The sequence below is a fragment of the Schistosoma mansoni genome (genome assembly GCF_000237925.1).
Source record: "Schistosoma mansoni, WGS project CABG00000000 data, supercontig 0282, strain Puerto Rico, whole genome shotgun sequence".
Lineage (NCBI taxonomy): Eukaryota > Metazoa > Platyhelminthes > Trematoda > Strigeidida > Schistosomatidae > Schistosoma > Schistosoma mansoni.
In genome coordinates, this window is record NW_017386142.1 from 31,658 (window position 1) to 52,418 (window position 20,761).

Genomic DNA, 20,761 nt, shown 5'->3' on the forward strand with positions numbered 1-20,761 from the left:
GTTTCCAATCATTCCTTTTTCCACCTTATGAGCATTTCGTTTATTTGACCTTTGTTTGTTTTCATATCTAAGTATGCCTTGACAAGTTTATGTGTGACCACAGTGTTTGTACTGTATTAGGTAAATACATTACACTTTTCAATTCAACTCCTCAGTATACTAACGAAATTTTTTTCGTTATTTATGATAACTAACCAGATTATTGAACTAGTCTATTTTAAAAATCAATGATAAAACCGGACGATTCATGTAATAACAAATTAATATAATTTTTAGGTTGTCTTCTATGATTCCCAAATTTTATGCATATCGTCGTTGAGTTAAAGATTTAAATAATTTGAGTTGGCTAACATATCATATTTTTTTAAAAGTATGTATTTACATGTAAGTTATCTATTGGAAAGGAATTCAGTTGACAGGTCGTAAAGTTACTGTATGCGGTGATGATGATTAAAAACAAAAAAATCGAAAGTCCCTCATTTTTCAACACATTTTATTATTAAGCTGATGTTAATGAGTGAATTTGTTTTGTTTGTTTTTGGAAACTGATATGCTAATTTTTATTGTTGTGTATAATATGGTAATAAACTTATGTTTTGAATAGACAGTATGAATATCACTCTATCACCAATCTGTTACAGTGTAAATTTCTAATTGACTGAATTATTAATATGCACTCAATTGAAAATCTCAACCAAATAGACACGTCTCTATACGTCAGGCATTATTTAAGAACTAAAAAAAGATATTATGATATTAGGTTTGATGATGAATGTTCCATCCTATTTCGAAATTTACTTATAACGTTTAGTTCTATTGTATATCCATTATTCATCAATTCTTGGTAATATTCATTAAGTTGAACAAGTTTCTACAAACACCTACCTAGATAGTGATCATTCTAATTTTAATTGACCAGAGTTTGAGTGGATTTACTGATTTCCCAGTGAAAATCTGTAAAGTTTGCTCAGTGGCAAATGAATTAGTGACTTATCAATTATACTATCTATACTCTATTGTAAATGCTGAATATCTCTTTAGTTTTAACTTTGTTTAATGCTTCTTTGTGTATACACACTTTGTATCTGTTTTTTATATTTCCTGTTTGTTGCCCTGTGATTTGGCATTTCATAAAAGTTGTGCACAAACGAATACAGTATATAAATGTACTTCATATTATATAATCATTTTGAAATTCATTCAACAAACGGTGTAATTAAATTCAAAATAATTCACATTATGTTTGTTGGTACACCATTTCCCTATTTCTGTTATAAATCGATTCATTTGAATACAAAATTAGAATAATCTTTTTTTTCATACATATCGTGTTAGTCTTAACTAACGTCTGTCCTGTGGCGTTTTTTATAATCATCATCTGATAATAAATATTATGATGAGGTGGAGAATGAAGATGTTGTTACGTAACCTAAGTGATATGAAGGGGTATATAATAACAATAATAAACACCTTGTCTGTCAACTGATGAAACAATTTTGGATTGATAATGAAAATAGTCAAATGTCTGAATAAAACTGTTTACATTCTTCAGCCTATGTATTTATTTACGTGGTCTTGTAAAATGTTTGTATACTCTGAAAGTAATGTTTTCAATACAAGTTGATATAATCTTAAATGAAAAGCAATTTAATACCAGGAAATGTTAACGATTATTTAATACAGTGCTCACTGTTTGCGTATTAAACTGACTGTTTTTGAAAGTCAAGAGAATTTTTGAAGAAATAAACCAGGTAGTCACATTCATCGTAAAATCTTGAGTCCAAAGTCTATATTTTTGTTACCTTTACTCTTCCCAATTCGTTAACGTAAGACAAAATCTCAGCACGGATACAGAAGGCTCGTCTAGCTTTCGCCGACTTGCGTCATTTATAACATAGGCGAGATATCCGTCTACCAACCAAAGAACGGGTTTACTGTGCAGCAGTTCGTTCCGTCCTACTTTATGACAGTGAAACATGGCCGGTAAGAGTAAAGGATATTCGTAGGCTACTAGTATTTGATCATAGGTGTCTTCGAAGCATTGCTCGTATATCTTGGGACCACCGAGTGAGTAATGCAGTTGTTAGGAAACGAGTACCATATAAGGATGGCAAATCGATTGAAGAGGTAATGAGACTTCATCAGTTAAGATAGCTGGGACATGTGTTACGTATGCCCAACCACCAACTGCCCCGACGTGCAATGTTTTATGGTGTAGGAGTAGGTTGGAAGAAAGCTAGGAGCGGCCAGACCAAAACGTGGTACAAATCCATGAAGTCACTGACAATTGGACTGAGCCATGTTGGTAGGTGTAGACTACCTGGTTGGGATCTGCGAGATGATAGCAATCGATGGTTAGAGACCTTGAATGACATGGCTCAAAATCGTTTGTAATGGTGAAGGTACATCCACTCTTTATGTTCTGCCAAATTCTAATCTTCTGAATTCTTCATGTCTCTATCTTTTTTCTCTTTCCAAATTTATTTCACTGTATTATACTATTTCAATAACATCTTCAAACCCTAATCTTTCACATAATGCTTATACTCTTACTACTTCTACCACTATGGGATTTGAATCGACAACTTCGTCTCAATGTTAATGTAGTATGGCAACTCAAACTGATGTACGTCTTCTATAGTGTTGCTGAACCGGATGAAAGAATTAGTAAACGTCCAACTTCGAGATCAACGGACCGAACTCCGTAAGGATCGGTCGTGTTCAGACCAAATCGTGACATAAAAATGATTGTTGAGCAATCAACCGAATGGAACTTGTTATCATACATCAACTTCCTTGATTATGAGAAGGCACCTGACAGTGTGAATCGGAGAACATTATGGAAACTTCTTCGACACAATGGAGTTCCTGAGAAGATTATCAACATTATCCAGAACTCATACGACGGACTACAATGCAGGGTCGTGCATGGAGGATAGCTGTTTACTCACCCTCTTTCCGCTTCTTCTGGTCGTCGACTGGATTATGGAGATCTCGACATGTGAGGGGGAGCACGGAATACAATGGACATCTCGGAATCGATTAGACGATTTATACTTGTCTAATTACCTAGCCCTCCTTTCCCATACACACCAACAAATGTAGCAGCAGCCTCTGCATCAATAGGCCTCAACATACACAAAGGAAAAAGCAAGATTCTTAGAGCACGTCAAACATTAACGCAATCATACTTGATGGAGAAACTCTGGAAGCGTTGAAAGTTTTCAAGTATCTGGGAAGCATCATTGATGAACAAGGAGGATCTGGTGCAGATGTCAAGGTGAGGATATGCAAAGCAAGACCTCAACCCTACAATTGAAGAACATATAGGACTAACCATCTTCCACCTGAAGAGGAAATTAGGAACAGACGTATACTGCATCACGAGGGAAGCCCTAACTTGAAATCCTGAAGGGAAGCGGAAAAGTGGAAAGCCAAAGAACACATTACATCGGAAGTAGAAGCAGATATGAAATGGATGAATGTTAACTGGAAAGGATTACCCAGGACAGGGTTGGATGGAGAATGCTGATGTGCGGCCTATGCTCCTTTACGTGGGGTAACAGGCGTAAGTAAGTAAGTATGTAATTTTGTTACACTCAGTTAAAAAATTATTCTGTCTTGATGGCATCTGAAAGCATACATTCTAACTAGTATAACATTTACATACTTTGTTTCCAAATAAAGTCATCTATTCTTTGTTGCACTATAGTTTGCTTTATTTCTTATTATTCTCATAACCTATACCGTTTCAAATTTCACTGTTAACGATTACGTCTAAATTTCAGTGGTTTATACGTATCAAGCTTGTTATGTAAGCTGATGACATGTAGGTTCATCAATTTTAAATAATACAAATCTGCATAAAATACGTCATTTATTAATATTCATTTCAAATGTAGAAAATACGATATTCTTTGTAGTAGACACAATAATAAATGCAGGTCAAGACAACCAGTGTAGCAGCTGTTTCTGTAAGAGTTGGCCTCAACATACACAAATGAAAGCAAAAAATCCCCGAATACAAAATCGAGCACCGACCCAATCACACTTTATGGAGAGGCTCTGGATGATGTGGGAATCTTCATCTACCTGGACAGACACATCGATGAAAAAGATGGATCTGATGTCTATAAAAAGGCAAGAATTGGCAAAATAAGGACATTATTCCTACAGTGGAATAACATATGGAACTCAAAATAATTTTCAGCCAACATCACAGTCACAATTTTCAATACGAACATCAAGTTCTATTGTGCAGACCTGAAACTTGGAGAACTACTACAACCATCATCAAAAAGGTGCTAATACCTATGAACAATTGTTTACGCAAGATACTCAATGTCCATTAACCGGATACTATCAGCAACAACCAAATGCTGAAGAGAACAAACCATCTGAGGAAGAAATAAGGAAAAAACAGAAGTGGATAGGACAAGCGCCAACTTGGGATCCTGAAGAGAAAAGGAAATAAAGAGACCAAAGTGCACATTGTTTCGAGAATTGGAAGTAGATATGAATAGAAACTGGCAACAACTGGAAATTGTTGTCCAGGATAGAGTTCGATGGAGAATGCTGGTGGGCAACCTATGCTCCTTCTAGAGTGGTAACAGACATAAGTAAGTAACTCACAAATACATATATGCTTTAATTTGTTAATATTTTTGGATTACTCTTTTTTTTCATTTTTGTTCTTTAAAGGCTGAAAATTTATTACTTGATGCTGAATTGAATATAAAAATAGCAGATTTTGGATTTTCAAATTATTTTTCTAATTCACAAAAATTGGATACATTTTGTGGTAGTCCACCCTATGCTGCACCGGAATTGTTTTTAGGACGTAAATATGAAGGTCCTGAAGTTGATGTTTGGTCATTAGGTGTAATTCTATATACATTAGTTAGTGGTACATTGCCATTTGATGGAAAAAATCTAAAAGTGAGTGACATGTTTTGTAGGGAAATTTTCTAGAATTTATTGTTATGTTTGTTTTCTTTATTCATGTATGTATTTTATTTAACTTTCTCATTTACCTCATCATTAGTTAAAAAAATAGTTTTCTCTTATGTTTTTACTACGAATGTGTTATTTTGTTTCAATAATGCCCAACCTTTTATTCTTGCATTTCAATGTTTTGTATGTTCATTTTTCGTGTGTTCATTTAATTCACGTTAAGGATACATGGCAGATTGTGTAGTTAAATGCTAACTAGTGATGTATTTAAGGCAAAGCATGAAATTTCCATTTTCATGTTGGTCAATTTTGCGTTAGGTTCTTCAAATGTGTTTATGTATTCATTCATTTGTTCTGATTTTCATTTTTGACTATCCAAAACTAGTTGGAATTGACTAGAATTTGAATTGTAAACCATTAGATGCCAACTCGCTGGTATGAAAATTAAAGGCTCACTGTGAGAGCTAACAGTCCTTAGATCGACCCTTTCTGGGGTTGCAGATACTTAATGTAAGGTAGTAGTTCTATACTAGGACGACACACCTGAGTTATGCTCCCTGGTTTTCACTGTTATCTCAATTGGAATCTATCTGTGGTAGATACAAATGAAGATGACACTTTATGACTAAGCATAACTATTGAAAAGTCAGAATTTTGTAGATCATTTAGATGTAACAATTAAATTTATTTATTGTTAACCGTAACATAAGAGTAATGTTTTATTCAGATTTGTCAGATTTTTTCTTTTTAAAGTGTGGTACCAATTTTTTTGTTTTACTAAGAAATGACGAGTATGGTTTTGTTTATCTAGGGCAATATGCAATATAAATTCGAAATTCTTAGCTTAGTTATCACGGAGGATATATGAATACGTGAACAGTTCAGAAAAATAATTCTTGAAATATGTTAAAATAGTCACCTCCATCTAATTTATTTTAAGTTTTTTAAAAACCCAGCTATATTGCTTATTCAAATTTTTTAAATGTAAAATGATTGATTAAACTTTCTGCTTGTAAAGCTGTGAACGCATTAACTTTTACTGCTTGATTCAATCTCTACAGGAACAATTTTAAGGTATGCTGGATGTTTAGTGGCTTTTTATTGTCAAAAGAATTTAATGACACTCTACTTGATTATCGTATAATTTTAGTTTATGTTGAATGAAACGGCATGGTTATTTCGATGGTCTACTATATTAGGTCTCAATATTTTCTTAAAAAATAATGTAAAATATGAACCACTAATAAATAAATTCTATACCAATATTGAAATTAATAACTAAGTTGCTTTTTCAATACTATCTTAGTGAGAGTTTTACTTTATGGTAAATTAATTCATGCTTAATTCTTCGATTTTATTCATTGTATGTAGTGGATCATCTACTAGGTCCACTGCAGTCACTGTTCACAAATGTTTTCTCCCTAAAGTTTGTACTTTCTTCTGGAGCTACTTTAACCTTTACTAACCTGTTATAATGCGCTTTACGATGCTGCATTCCGTCCTTGTCCTTCTACTATCAGTGATGTGGTTACTTCTTCTACTACTCTGGAATTTGTCTCGAAATAACCGAATCTCGCTGTGCTAATGTAATATGGAGACATGAAGTGATTCATATATGTGTCAGGCTCTACATTGGATACAACTAGCTAACTGAACTGTTGAGTTCACATATTCTTACTGATAACTGATTATATTCCAGAATGTAATTAGTACATATTTGGTACTTAAATGGTTCAAAATAGTGCTACTTATTAGTTTATACGAATGAATTATGCTTCGTACACAGGTCACCTATTTATTTACTATCGGATTGCACAAAATCGTGCAATTAGTTACGGTTGTTCAGTTTATTTATCATGTTATCCATTTTTATGCTTTAAAGGGTTGGATAAGACGTACGTTTTATACACTAAAGAGCGGACAACATCACGCTGCAAGTCTTAGTATTCGTTACATCCTTGTATCTATCAATTACTTTCTTTCACTAAATAGCCGTTTTCTTTACTTTACTCTTTTTAATTCATTTTTTTTTCTTAACTATTAATATATGTGCAACTCTCGTCCATTCTATAGATTTTTATATTAAAAAAACGTTATCATACCATAGTGTAGTTGACCATGTTCTCGTTATTGTTTACGTTTGTCACTGTTAACTGTACCATTCATTTCTTGAAATGGTTTTATTAAATATTTCTTTCATTTCAGTGTATTTTTATTTTTATCATTACTAATTCACTAAGTAATCGGTTAGTCAGTTTTTTAGTAAGTAAACAAGTAAGTTAGTTATGTGTGAATTCTTCGCACTGAATATAACTATAAATGAACTAGACACTGATCTGCATTTTGTTTGTTGTTTCGTATTTCAGTGTCGAAGTCAACTCATAAATTATTCAATACAACTTTTTTCGTTCTGCATCAATCGCTTTGTATATGAGTGTGCATGTTGAAAGGTCTGCTCTAATTATAAATAAACATTAAAATACAGTTCATATGAAGATAAATACTGAGCGAAAAAAAGTTTTCAAAAAATGGCTTAACAGTTTTTTTTCTTATGCGTAGGCTTGCCTATGTGTCTTGCTTATTATTTTGTATGTTCTACTGTGAGAAAAAAGTTTGCTTAAACATATCAGTCATATATATATGGTCTACTGGACTTCGATTATTTCCTTGCTACTTTTCCTAATAATGTATAACTGCGTTGTAGAATGTAAATGTTTGTTTTCATTACTAAGAAATTGTATTTACATACAACTAAATGACTTAGTAGTATGTGACTATCGTCTTGTTTCATAATGCTCTACTGTTTATTGATTCTGTTTCACATATATATTGAAATTCATTTGGGCAGTTTTACGAGAATTCTGTATAACCCGAAGTTAATTCTAATTACGGAATGACATGAGTCGCTAGTATCATTGGAAGTTAGGAAGCCCTAGGCTACTATTGATACTTCTCAGCAGTGCGCATCAACGGTTGTATATAGCGTCGACCTTAAGACCATTAGGTTTTAAACATGCATGGTGCTATTCAGTCAATATGCCCGTCTATTTGAACTTATTTTATTGCATCATTCAGCTAATGAAATTAAGTGACATTTATATATTGTCATCCTTGACTTGAACATTTTACTTCTCACCTGGTGCACTCATCCCGGCTACCTACTGAATAAAACGTTGAGAAATATTTATTTAAATAATTATCAAGTTAATTATTTAGTTTGATAGTTCTATGCAAATTTCTTGTACGTCAAATGAATTCTTCAATACAAAGTATAATCAACTGAAAAATCAATGTAAACCAGGAACCACCATCATCTGCTTTCGCTCTCTCTTGTTATTTTCATTTTTACTGTTTATTTATTATATCATTGATTGATGAAAGCAGTTGAATGTTTTTTCATGTTTTTTTCTTATCAAATGTAGTATTGAAAGTGTTTCTGAATAAGGTGTGTTCAAATCTTTTAGCTTTGATATCATAGATATCTCTAAGGTTAACATATGCACCATCAAGTATTAAATTGTGAACTATTTTCGACCACTAACTTAAACATATTTCGCATCACAATCTCCAAACGACCTCACACCTTTATATATATATATATATATATATATATATATATATATATATATTTATATATATCATACCTTAGTTACATTTCAATACATGTATGGTTGTAAACAGCTGATGAGAAACCACGAAATGTAATGAATTCATGTTATTCTGACTCAGTTGTTGTTTTGGCTTTATTCAAATTCATTAAGACAACCAATAGCATAATACTTTGCACTCCGAAGCAAAACAATACATTGAAAGTAAAGTGGTTCTTCGCATAAACAATTTTCTACAAAATAAAATCTAGGATAGTTGATTAATTATAGGCTGATAACCGATCTTCGAAAGATTGCAATTTATAAATTGTTAGCTCTTTAGTTTATTTACGCAATATTATCTTGATTGTAACGATACAGACTGAGAACTCATCGTAATCTGTTACTGGGTTTCAGTTAAAAGTTTTCCTGACAACAAGTGGTAATTCTTACAAGTCTCATAACAGATTCCATATAATGAACTACACCTTAATAAGTGATAAACCCAAATATTGTACGGTATATTTAGAATTTAAGCATTTCTGATGAAGTCTCCTCCTTCTTGTTTAACTTCATATATTACAGCTCATTGGTTTTAAACGGTGGCGGAATCTTGATTATGCATCTTTATATTGTTCTAAATCATGATATCCTAACTTTGCATCTGTTGAGTTACTCAGTGACTTCGATCTTTAGTGAAAATATTAAGATCAATTGACCCACCACAGTTTATTTGATATTGATTTAACCCACTATATGAAAACCTAAGTAATAGTTTAGACTCACGACGTGAAATTAATTGAAAGATACTATTTCTTCACTGAACTTGTATTTTGAATACGTTAGTAGAGCTTGTTTGTTTTTAACAGTTCTTCAGTTGATTCCAGTTTGTGATATAACAGAGAGCCGACCTTAAATTCCTATTTCTTGTTAATTTACCCAAATAAATTCTGGGTTTACCGCTTTTTTTCTCTTTAAAAACAAAGAAACTTAATGTATGCTGTTGATCTGACTGAAAAGTAATCTTCCCAGTTAACTGTTCACTTTACGATAAATGTCAAAATGAATTTTGATTAGTTCATTTTTTGAATAGAATTTAATTTATGGAGTGCATCGTCTTATTACCATAAACTTTCGTAAATTTCTCACTCTTAGGAAAGTTGTTTTTTTTACTAGGTAATTTTATTAATTTTCTAGCTCCGGCTTGTTTGTTTCTTCGATGCCTTTTGAATCTTCAATTCATAATTACTCTTTTGTCAAAATATATATTTCAATGATTGGCTTTTTTTTCGTAGTTATTTATAAAACATAGAAAAAGACTTAAGGATAAATTCTCGTTTATTTATTTCATCCCGTTTTTCAAATCAGTCTCTAATCATTTATCATTATAAACGAGCGGGCGATGCACATTCTATTCCCCCAACTTCGTTACTACTACTACTGCTGAATATATTTATCTGGCATTTAATTCCATTCCAGCATCTAACTGTTTTTTTCTTATTCGTCAGAAAATTGATTAACACAAGTTTACTAGTCTACGTGTATTTATGATCGGTCTAAAGGTGTAGGTCATTTATACATTCATTTAAACATTGTTATGTAACCCAAAAATATATTTTGATTGGTCATCACCTTTTAAGCTGTAGGCTGGTTGAATATACTATTATTTTACTTGTAATTAGCTTTTTTTTACCAGACGCTGTTGTTGATGTCTCTTTGGAATTGATTTATCTACCTTTTTCTATTAGTAGTGATGACATTAGCTTCAAGATTACTAAACAAAACTAGTTATTATGTATTGTTGACAATTATTATTTGTACCAATATGGATTTTAATTCATTTGTAAAATGTAGTGTGTGTTAGTATTGGTCTTTGTAAGCCTATTACATGTTAGTTAATACTGTAATATATATTTTGCTTAGTATAATGAATGATATAATGCAATCGCATTAAGAAATACTTATGTGAAAATAAGTAGCTAAATGTTTAAACCATTAAGTTTTCAACATGTTGATCACAGATTTCAACTCTGCTGATCAAATTCAATCTTAGCTCTTGGGTAGTATTACTAGTCCTTATACAAATACTTAGATTATAGCTGGTAAACGTTTTTCGTTACGAAGTAACAAACTGTCATTCAAATGGTCATACTGTGTTCAGCAATGATGTTTTTATCTCTAATTAAAACAAATTTATATTTTGCTAAAGTTAGGCAAATATTTTATTTATTATGAAATATAGAAATACTTCATAGGTATAAAATGATCGGTTGATTTCTTCCAGTATATATATTTTGTTAACCAAGTGTTTACCTTGTTGCTCTCAATTTAACACAATCATTAATCCGAATATTTCTATCAATTCGTCATATTTCTGTCCAAAACCATATAAATTAGTTTGGAATCAATAGAAAGGTTTACATACTTATTTGAGTTGGGTGTGTTCAGTAACTTTATGACAAAAAAGTGACTTTTTTCCCCTTGGTAGATTTAAAATACCAATTGAACTGGTACAAAATTTAAATTATGTTTTATAATGATAGGTCATGTGGATTTTGTTAAAAAGATGAACTTTTGAAGAAAATAACAATACTTATTCCCGGTGTGAAATAGATTTTTCTTTTTAATTTTATAGAATCTTGTATATTGTTTTAGTAGTCTGAAGTTGAGTGAAAAGGACAAAAATCATGAATTCCCTTAAAGTTCAATATATAAATAAATATTTTCAATGAACAGTTAATAGTACATATCATCAATTCTTACCCAGAGTATAGTTTGAATAAATAAATATATATTCTCAGAAGGGAATTTGTGGAGATTTCAGTATATTTCAAAGTTGAAATCATGAGTCAATTGAAGCTAGACCACCATCGAAAACCTGGAAGCACTGGACGGCCGTTTCGTCCTATTATGGGACTCCTCAGCAGTGCGCACCCACGATCCAGCACTCGCGAGATTCGAACCCAGGACCTACCATTCTCGCGCCAGAGCCCTTAACCTATAGACCACTGAGTTCTAGTTCATTACAATTTTGTTGTTGTAATACTACTATCAATAGTAATAACTGAAAGAGTGTATCAGTCAGTAATCAATGGTAATATATATGTTTGGAGTATTATCCTTTGTTAGTATACGTTAATATCTAGGTGTTGATCTAAAATACTCAATGTCAACTACTTTGTCCATTTATTTGGTCTGTAAATACTCGACTTATTGTTACGAACATTTGATGAGACTATAATTTATGAAGATCTTCGAGTGATAGTGAAGTGGGTTTAATAAAATTCAACCGCTGACTAAAATCAGAAAAGGCTTGAAAATTAATGCAAAGAGGTACGAGAAGGATTCAAAGTTAGAAGTTTAGGTTGAGAGTTAAAGTTAGGTTTTTCATCACAAACTGATATCAGCTATAATGATGAATAGGTTTTGTCCAAAAATCCATGAACCTCTATCCAAAACTTGATTAGTTCAACAATAAATTAATAGTCCCTCCAAAAAAATTTTATAATCAAGTTAAGTGAAACAAAAAGTCATTCGAGACTATAAACCATTAAATGGCTATCTCTATTTATGATGTCACATAATCAAAGACAGGGGACGAGAATGTTCCTTTAATATTTTAGAGTAAGTCATAATTTCTACGGATTATTTATTAAAATCGAGCCGAAAATAATCATGATATTCTTGGTAAATATTTGGTCCAGAGGATCTACACTTAGTAGAGTCATGGGCATTATTTATTAAAGAATATAATCAAGCTATTAAAATTTAATTTTACTATTTTGATCGTTTAACATATTCTTCCAATATTCTATTAACCTTTGTAAAATTTTGAATGGAACAAGATAACTAACTATTCATTTCTTAACCAGTGGTTGAAAATAAGATAACAGACCCGTTTATGGCTTCAGATCATTTGCCCTCTAGTTATTTTTATTTTTGGACTTAAAGGTTGCTCTCCATTTTTATTGATTTAGAGAAGATGATGTTTTAGAACTATCTTACCTCCGATTTACGATTTTTTTAAAATGTGTTATATTGTATGGTAGTGTAAATCTATGCATAAAGGTGTACTTTTACATCCCGGGATTGTACGTTCGTGTGGATGTGTCATCGGTAGTCTGAATTGACGTAAATAGTTTACCTGATTTCTCAAGAAAACCTATTAAATAACTCAAGTTCTTTACGGTGAACAGGTAAATCAATTATTTGCTGAGGAGAGTCGTCCTCAAACATCATAACAAAATAATTAATATACATATTATATAACGCAAAAGTGGACATGATTACAATTCATTCAAGACGTAGATATTTTTTAAGGTTAGTTAGTAAAATAGAGATTTAATCTATTAAGCTCACCTCCCACCCATCAAGGCGTTATCTATGGATAGCAAGATGAAAGTGAATACCAATAGAAAACATATTAATCGTTCGGAATTTTTAAGATTAGTAATATCATTGTGTTCAACTTTTGTTTGCTCTTTGTCATGCATTAGCAATTCTGAATAAATCTTTAAAATAGTCTTAACTCATCAAATAACATTAAGTGAATTATATACTTGAATTTTTTCTCACATACTTTCCCTTTCTTTTATTATATTTCCAGGAATTGCGTGAACGTGTATTACGCGGTACCTATCGAGTGCCTTATTATATGACGCATGAATGTGAGATGTTATTGAAAAAAATGTTGGTTCTTAATCCAGCTAAACGTATTTCATTACAGGTAAAAACAGTTATGTTACCATTCTATTCAATGTTATTTTCTGATAGAGATAACCCTTTATATATCATATGTGTGCGTGCACATATTGATATTGATGTGTATATCTCTCTGATCATAAATTAACATAAACGTGATCATGAATAATTCATTAGTGACCTTATAAACTTTGATGCTAAACTACCATAGATTTATGGCAATAAGAAAGACCTGCTGTTTGTCTAAGGTTTTTTCAATACACAGTGGATTAATTTTCTGCTAATAACTTGTGTATTGCATTTTGTTTATATATATATATATATATATATATATATATATATATATATATATATATCAAATGTTAATTGTGAAGTCTAACGTCAAACGTTATAGTTTCACTTAGCTTTCATACAAGCATAAAGTTTACGGATTGGACGTATTAGTTCATAATTTTATGGGTTGCTTTTCAGTTAGCAATAAAAACTCATTTTTACACATTATTATCTGATCTTCTGTGTTGCTGTAAAAAAAGAACCAATTTCAGTGTATTACTGTAATCACATTTCTAGTTTTTCTTGATTTTCACAATTGAATTCATGAGTCGATCTAAGCTAGAGCACCATTGAACACCTGGAAGCATTGTACAGTCATTTCGTCATATTATGGGACTCTTCAGCAGTGTGCATCCATGATCCTGTACGGGGACTCGAACCCAGGACCTTCGGTCTGGCTCCTGAACGCCTAACCTCAACTTCACTGAGGAGCACCGTACTAAGACGAAACAGCCGTATAGTGCTTTCAGGTTTTCAACAGTGGTCTAGGTTATATCGACTATGAAAATACCACAGTCTCCACAAATCCCCATAATTATAATCGTTATTCCATCAAGTGTTATATTTTTGTATAGATTGTTTCTTTTTTATTTCTTTAATTATCACCTGTTCTGTATATTTTTTTCGAATAATATATAGAAATAATATTAAAGTAATTAATTTGTTCGAACTGTTTATTTTGTACAATTGTTGAATTTTACATTTGTTTATGTGTTTTTGTTTTTCTAAACCATTCTCTTCATTTTATTTAATTAAAGAATTGATTTAAGTATTTAATTAATTCATGATGACCAATTGTTAGGAGGAGTAAATTAACCAGATAAGAATTATTCGATAACAGTTGACAAGCATTTCAATTAATTCCAATGTAAATAATGTTAATCTTATTTGTAAGGATAGAAACAATATTCCTTCGAGTAACTATGTTTAAATCTGCCGGAATAATTAAATTAATATTTCTGAAATGATGGATGTGTTGACAAAGATAATTAGTATGAAATAAATGATAAGATTATTTTATGCATAGTTTTAATATGTTCACTAATTTACCCCAAATTATACTTTTATAAGCTTTGAGTTGACACGGTCTTAACTAATTTTTTTTTTTAAAAAATGCATTGGACCCTTATGTATGTCAGTTAATAGTTAATTTATTTATATTTTACTGTCTTTGAATGTACTGAGTTATTATTCAGTATAATGATATACAATTTTCATCTAGCATTGAAATTTTAGGTTCAGATCTTTTTTCGTCTAAATTTGTTCAGATAATAAGAGCTAATATTACTAGTTTTCTTATCTAAAGTGTCCTAAAGCTGAGTTCATGATTCTGTATTTGATAAACAAGTTAGTTATATACTTAATATTCAGTGTGAAATATAATCTCTAAAAATTGAAGATAGTCATAGAATACTAGTATTTGATCATAAAGGTATTCTTAAGATTTCTCTTGTATATTGGGACCACCGAGTGATTAACTTTAAATTCAGACGTAGGGTACTAATTAAAGTTGATATATCATTTAATAAGATTGTAGAATCTCCAACGACTAATGTGGCATGTAGTATGATATTGTCTTACTGTGCGATAATGCCCAAGGCATGCAATCCGCACTTAATCAGTTGGCAATCAATGTCCGCAGGTACGGCATGTGCTTTGCACCCTTCAAGTGCAAAGTACTCCTACAAGACTGGCAGGATTCTCATCCTGTACTCACCATGGATGGTGAGCAAATTGAAGTAGTTGAGGAGTTCGTGTATCTAGGTAGCTACATAAATGCTGGTAGTGGCGTGAGTGATGAGGTTGATGCACGTATAATGAAAGCCAGAGCGGCTTATGCCAATCTGGGCCATCTTTGGCGCCTTCGTGATGTTAGTCTGGCTGTAAAAGGTCGGGTCTACAACGCGTCGGTGAGAGCAGTTTTGCTCTATGCTTGTGAAACCTGGCCTCTCCGAGTTGAGGATGTTAGACGACTCTCTGTGTTCGATGATCGTTGTCTCCGAAGGATTGCTGACATACAGTGGCAACACTGCTGTATTTTTCTTGATAATTACTTTCTGCGCTTGTTGTGTGCGTATCCTCGGTTCTACATCTCTTAAGATTGGTTGACAGATATATCCGATTTGTTAACATCTAATGTTCAATTTCCAGATACTACTTGAAACATTCCTTTTCTGTCTGGCATAAATTTAGATATTATCTCTTGTAAAATGTGATAGGCTCATTGTGTCAAGCATATTTGATGATAATGGATTATTTGTTATGAATTTTAGTACGTGTATCAAAGGACTAACATGACTATGTTTGTAGTTAAAATAGGTTTACAATTATGTCCATAAATGAATTGATGCCCTCTTGTTTAGGCCATTGAACTATATACACAACTTAAGACCACTTAGTGCACATGTAAGCATAATCTCAAACACATGAATGATCTATTAATTGGCAACTACGTGTTGATAAAATGAGCTCTATTAATCGAAATTTTATTCCATACAATTAGTCTCCTTTTATGAACCTAACGAATTCAAGAATAACAATCAAATCAGAATGATGTGAATTTATTTGTCGTCGTGGTTTGTGTTTGTAAAATTCTTAATCGAATTTACAAAATGTATCAAGCAGATTAACAGATAACATAGAATTGCATAATTAAAAGTGATGACCGTAAATTAATAAATTAACAGAGTATCAACGATGATGATCTCTGTTTCTTTTTTGAAATTATTCGATAAGTGATCTAAAAAACCGTAAAGGAATTAAGATAAGAATAATTGAGAATAGAGAAATCGCTAAAATAACTTCTAGCCACAATCCAAATACATTAAGACTCGCAAATACAACGCATTACCGATTTATTCGCTCAGTATCCACATATCCCAGCAATAACTGATGAAAGTTCGGTCCTCAACCAGTAACGAGGGATTCATATAGACCTTATTGAACAACCATCTTCCCAACACATAAATTAATAGTTATTCGAACTCAGTGGATCATTTATCCGAGGTTGAATTTATAGGTACTGCTTCTAAGTCTCAGTTTCAGCATCATCACAGAGATTAAGGTTAAACCAACTAACATGTCCTAGATAGGACGAAACACGCATCTTGGATCCCACTGTTAGCCATCTTATAACTTCACTAAATATTTATTTCGTGAATTTTTAAGTATTCAAATATGTAATTTAGTAATTTGAACTAGGTTGTATTCATAGTAGCTATATTCAAATGGGCTAGTTATTCACCACATCTTATCATTTTGTTGCATAATTTTAAAATGTAATCATTTATCTTCGTTATTTCTCATAACATGATTTTTCTATTGAAATTCTCAAAAAGACTTGTGAAACATAAATAATTTTTAGTTTCTTTTTTGACCTTTCTTATTTGTGGGCTGATTCTAAATAAGATGTGTAGGTCGGTACATATATACATATTTCACAATGATTTTGAACTCGTATTCTATGTATCCTGCATTAAGTATATCAATCTCTTTGTTTACTGAACCTGTGTTGTTTTATTAACATTAATAAGCTCAATTACTTTCTATTTAGTGTAAATTAATAGGGTTGACAGATAAATCCAAATTAGTAATGATATCTAAGTGTATATTGAAAAACTGTTATACAACTGACTGAAATATCTGTCTTGTAAATGTTATAAGTTCTTTAACAATTGATTTGTTAAATTTCAATGGTAGTTTGTGAACATCTTGTTTATTAAAATACTTGTACATGAATAATATGTCGTTAATATTTGTTTATGTATATATTACTTAATTATAGGAAGTCATGAATGATCCATGGATGAATCAGGGTTATGAACACAATATACTTAAACCTCATACTGAAGAACCAGCAGATTATTGTGATCCTGAACGTATTGGTAAGTGTTCATTTGATCACTTGTTTTTTTTTAAAGATATCAATCAGTAGTTTAATGATTAAAAACGTTCAATTTTCCACAATTCTTATATTTATAATTGAAAAAAAGTTATTGAGTAAGTTTCAACAAACAAATAATATTGTGGTAATCGAACACTGGTGGGAGAGGCCAATTTATTGTTTAATTCAAAATTACAGAGTGCTTTGGCAAAATATGAAAATAACATATATACATGATTTACCATTCTTTTAATTCTATTGTTATTACAATTACTTTCTGCCTCTCATTCCTTTCTCTTCAGTTGAATCTTCTCAATCATCTTCTGGCATGCATTCCATTTTCGATTGGTGCTACATACTACTTTTATCTGTCAACATAAATAGCATACACCACAATGTCAGTGTGACTAATGATACAAAATAAATGAGTATTTACTCACATAATTATTCTATCAATCCCAAGTGAATAAATATCACAATGATCAAACTAGCTGTAAACTTGTGAACAAAATAATATAGTTATTTTCCATATCATCTACCCATTACTTAGTTTATTAGAAATCTAATCTAATCCTTGGTAAACATAATTAATCATTTTTGTTTATGAAATAGATTAAATCAATATAACTAAGAATTATATCATCGATAGTTGGTGTAAATCTGACTACTTCTGTTGCAGAGGCTGCTGCCACACTGGTTACCTTCACCTGCATTTGTTAGTGTGTATGCGATAGAAAGCTAGGTCATCTGCGAAGTCCGAAACCTTGTTACATACAAACTGTCCATTGTATTCCGTGCTGCCCTTGAGATATATAGGTCTTCATAATCCACTCAATTATTAGAAGAAAGAGAAAGGGAGAGAGTAAGCATTCTTGTCTGACTGTGGTCCTCACTTGGAATGCATCTGTCAGCTGTCCTGTATGCACGAATTTGCAGTGTGCCCCGTCGTTTGTACTTCGAATGATGTTGACGATCTTCTCAGGTACACCGTAGTGTCGAAGAGGTTTCCATAATTTTCTCCGGTTCACACTGTCAAACGCCTTCTCATGATCAAGGAAGTTGATGTGTGATAACGAGCTCCATTCATTTGATCGCTCAAAAATGATTTGTAATGTCACGATTGGGTCTGAACACGAACGATCCTTACGGAGTTCGGTCCGTTGATTTCGAAGTTGGACGTTTACTAATTCTTTCATCCGGTTCAGAGACACTATCGAAGACGTTTCCTGATACTGGTGATAGTGTAATGCCTCTGTAGTTCTCACACTTGCTCAGATCTTTCTTTGGTATCTTGATGGGGTATCCTTCTTTCCAGTCCATCAGCACTTGTTCATCCTCCGAAATCTTCCTGAATTGGACGTGGAGAATGTTTGCAGTTACTTCAATGTTTGACTTTAGTGACTTTATTATGTCAGGTCCGATGGCTATCATGATTTCTTCAGTCGTTGATGGAGTGACTAAACCCACTAGGTAATTATTAGATGCTCACTAGGGATCGCCATTTTGTCAGCAATAGTTACTGTGAACTTTTTGTAGGGTAAAATTAGAATTCTCCCATGTTCTTTTTAAATTCTCCGCATTTCATCGTTCATCATAAGTTAAATGCTACTTCAGTGACATGAAATTCGTGCCACAGTTTTTTTTTTATCTTGCCTTCATTAAATTTGATAGCATGGATTTCAATTGATTCACACTTAAACGACCATTTTGTTTAGATTTGTGTACTTGCACATGCAAGTTAGCACTCTCAATAAACAAACTGTAAAGGAGAATTTTTTAAACCTCTCAGTTGTAATTATTCAATTTCTTTCTTCAAAAAATGTCCTTTTTAACTTTAAATATTATGCTAAGTTTACAAGATAAATTTTTATAGCTGTTAAAGGAACAGGATTATGATTTCATTTGTATAGGTTTGAATTTCCCCTTTCTTGACGTTAATGGCTACAGTTGATCAGTTTCTTCATATATATACACAACCTGAACTATCTTGACTCATAAGTTAGGTGGACAATATTTTAGGCATTTGAAGAGAAAGGCACTACGTTATAGTCCTGGTATGAATATCAACACTGAAGTTCAGGTGTACCCAGCTGAAAAGTGGCGAATACAATGAGACACGCCTTCCGGATTCCACTGAGAACCACTACCAAACATTCTTTATATGGTATAATTAAGAAAGCGATTGCGTAACTAGTAAATAAATAGCTATTCTGTCAAGTAGGTTCATAAAGCACAATAAAAATTTGATTATCGACCTGTACCAAACTCTAGACAAACAATAAAATTAGTGACTGCTCAATAATTATAACTGTTAATGTGTGTGAGCAATAAGTTGGAATAAAAAAATATAAAATCTGAATATTAATCAAGAATTTTAATTGCAGAACTTCTGCATTTTAATAATACCCTCAGAACAGATCCAAACTTTTGTGAATATTGTGTACGATCAAAATAACACTAGGATCTATTGTATATTGAGGGATCTAGCTAACTATTTTTGTATAAATAACTGTTGTTTTCAGATATGAATTGTATTTAAAGCTTTAAGGATGTGGAACAGATAACTATTCATTATGTATTCATCCTACAAATATTGTCGGACAATAAATCTAAAAGTGAATACCATGAATCTATTACATGTTTCAGAAGGTGATATAATTTACCTAAGTTGTCTTTTGTCAAGCTATTTCGGAAGGTGCTTTTGAATACAACAAACGTAAGGCCTGGGTAGCCCCCACCTCAACTCAAGAGTGGCTTGTTTGTAAACTGAATTTTGCCTTACAACATTGATTCTCTGTTTAAACATCCGTACCTTTAGATACGTTGGATCTTAGATTGATGCGTTTAACTAACTACATCTTTCTAATAATTTTGGTATAATTTCATTTAACTACAGTTGTATCTCGTTGTCGCGAGGTATGCATGGGTTGGACTACAGGATACGCATTCTTTTTTTTGTGTCAATTCAAACATATCAATCATCCAAGACAATTTTTTCAAACTATGTCATTATCTTAATAATCCCTTCATCCTCCTTCTAGACTACTACTACTATCATCATCTAATCATTGCATTTCCACTATCTAATAAAGTAACAGTCTATTCTCGTGAAAAAAGTTTGTTACAAATCAAATAATAATAGTTTGAAATTGTTGTTATGACAATTATTTACAATGACAACAATAAATAAAACAATTCGATAACACTTAACGTGTATGTATTGATTACTTTAACAAATTGTTTTTATTACATTCCATATGGGTTACTTGCATTTCTATTCCCCACTCCCTCAATGTGTGTGTAT

The 20,761-nt window shown here is 31.9% G+C and overlaps 1 protein-coding gene across 1 annotated transcript in view; it reads left to right on the forward strand.

Moving 5' to 3' along the window:
- Nucleotides 1-20,761, forward strand: part of Smp_194640 (serine/threonine kinase) — a gene marked incomplete at both ends in the record, with an annotated part of 54,170 nt that overhangs the window by 31,165 nt on the left and 2,244 nt on the right. The window contains 3 exons of the mRNA XM_018792442.1: nt 4,702-4,938; nt 13,147-13,266; nt 17,359-17,458. Of these exons, the coding sequence (XP_018644645.1) occupies nt 4,702-4,938; nt 13,147-13,266; nt 17,359-17,458 (457 nt within the window). The remainder of the gene's footprint in view (nt 1-4,701; nt 4,939-13,146; nt 13,267-17,358; nt 17,459-20,761) is intronic.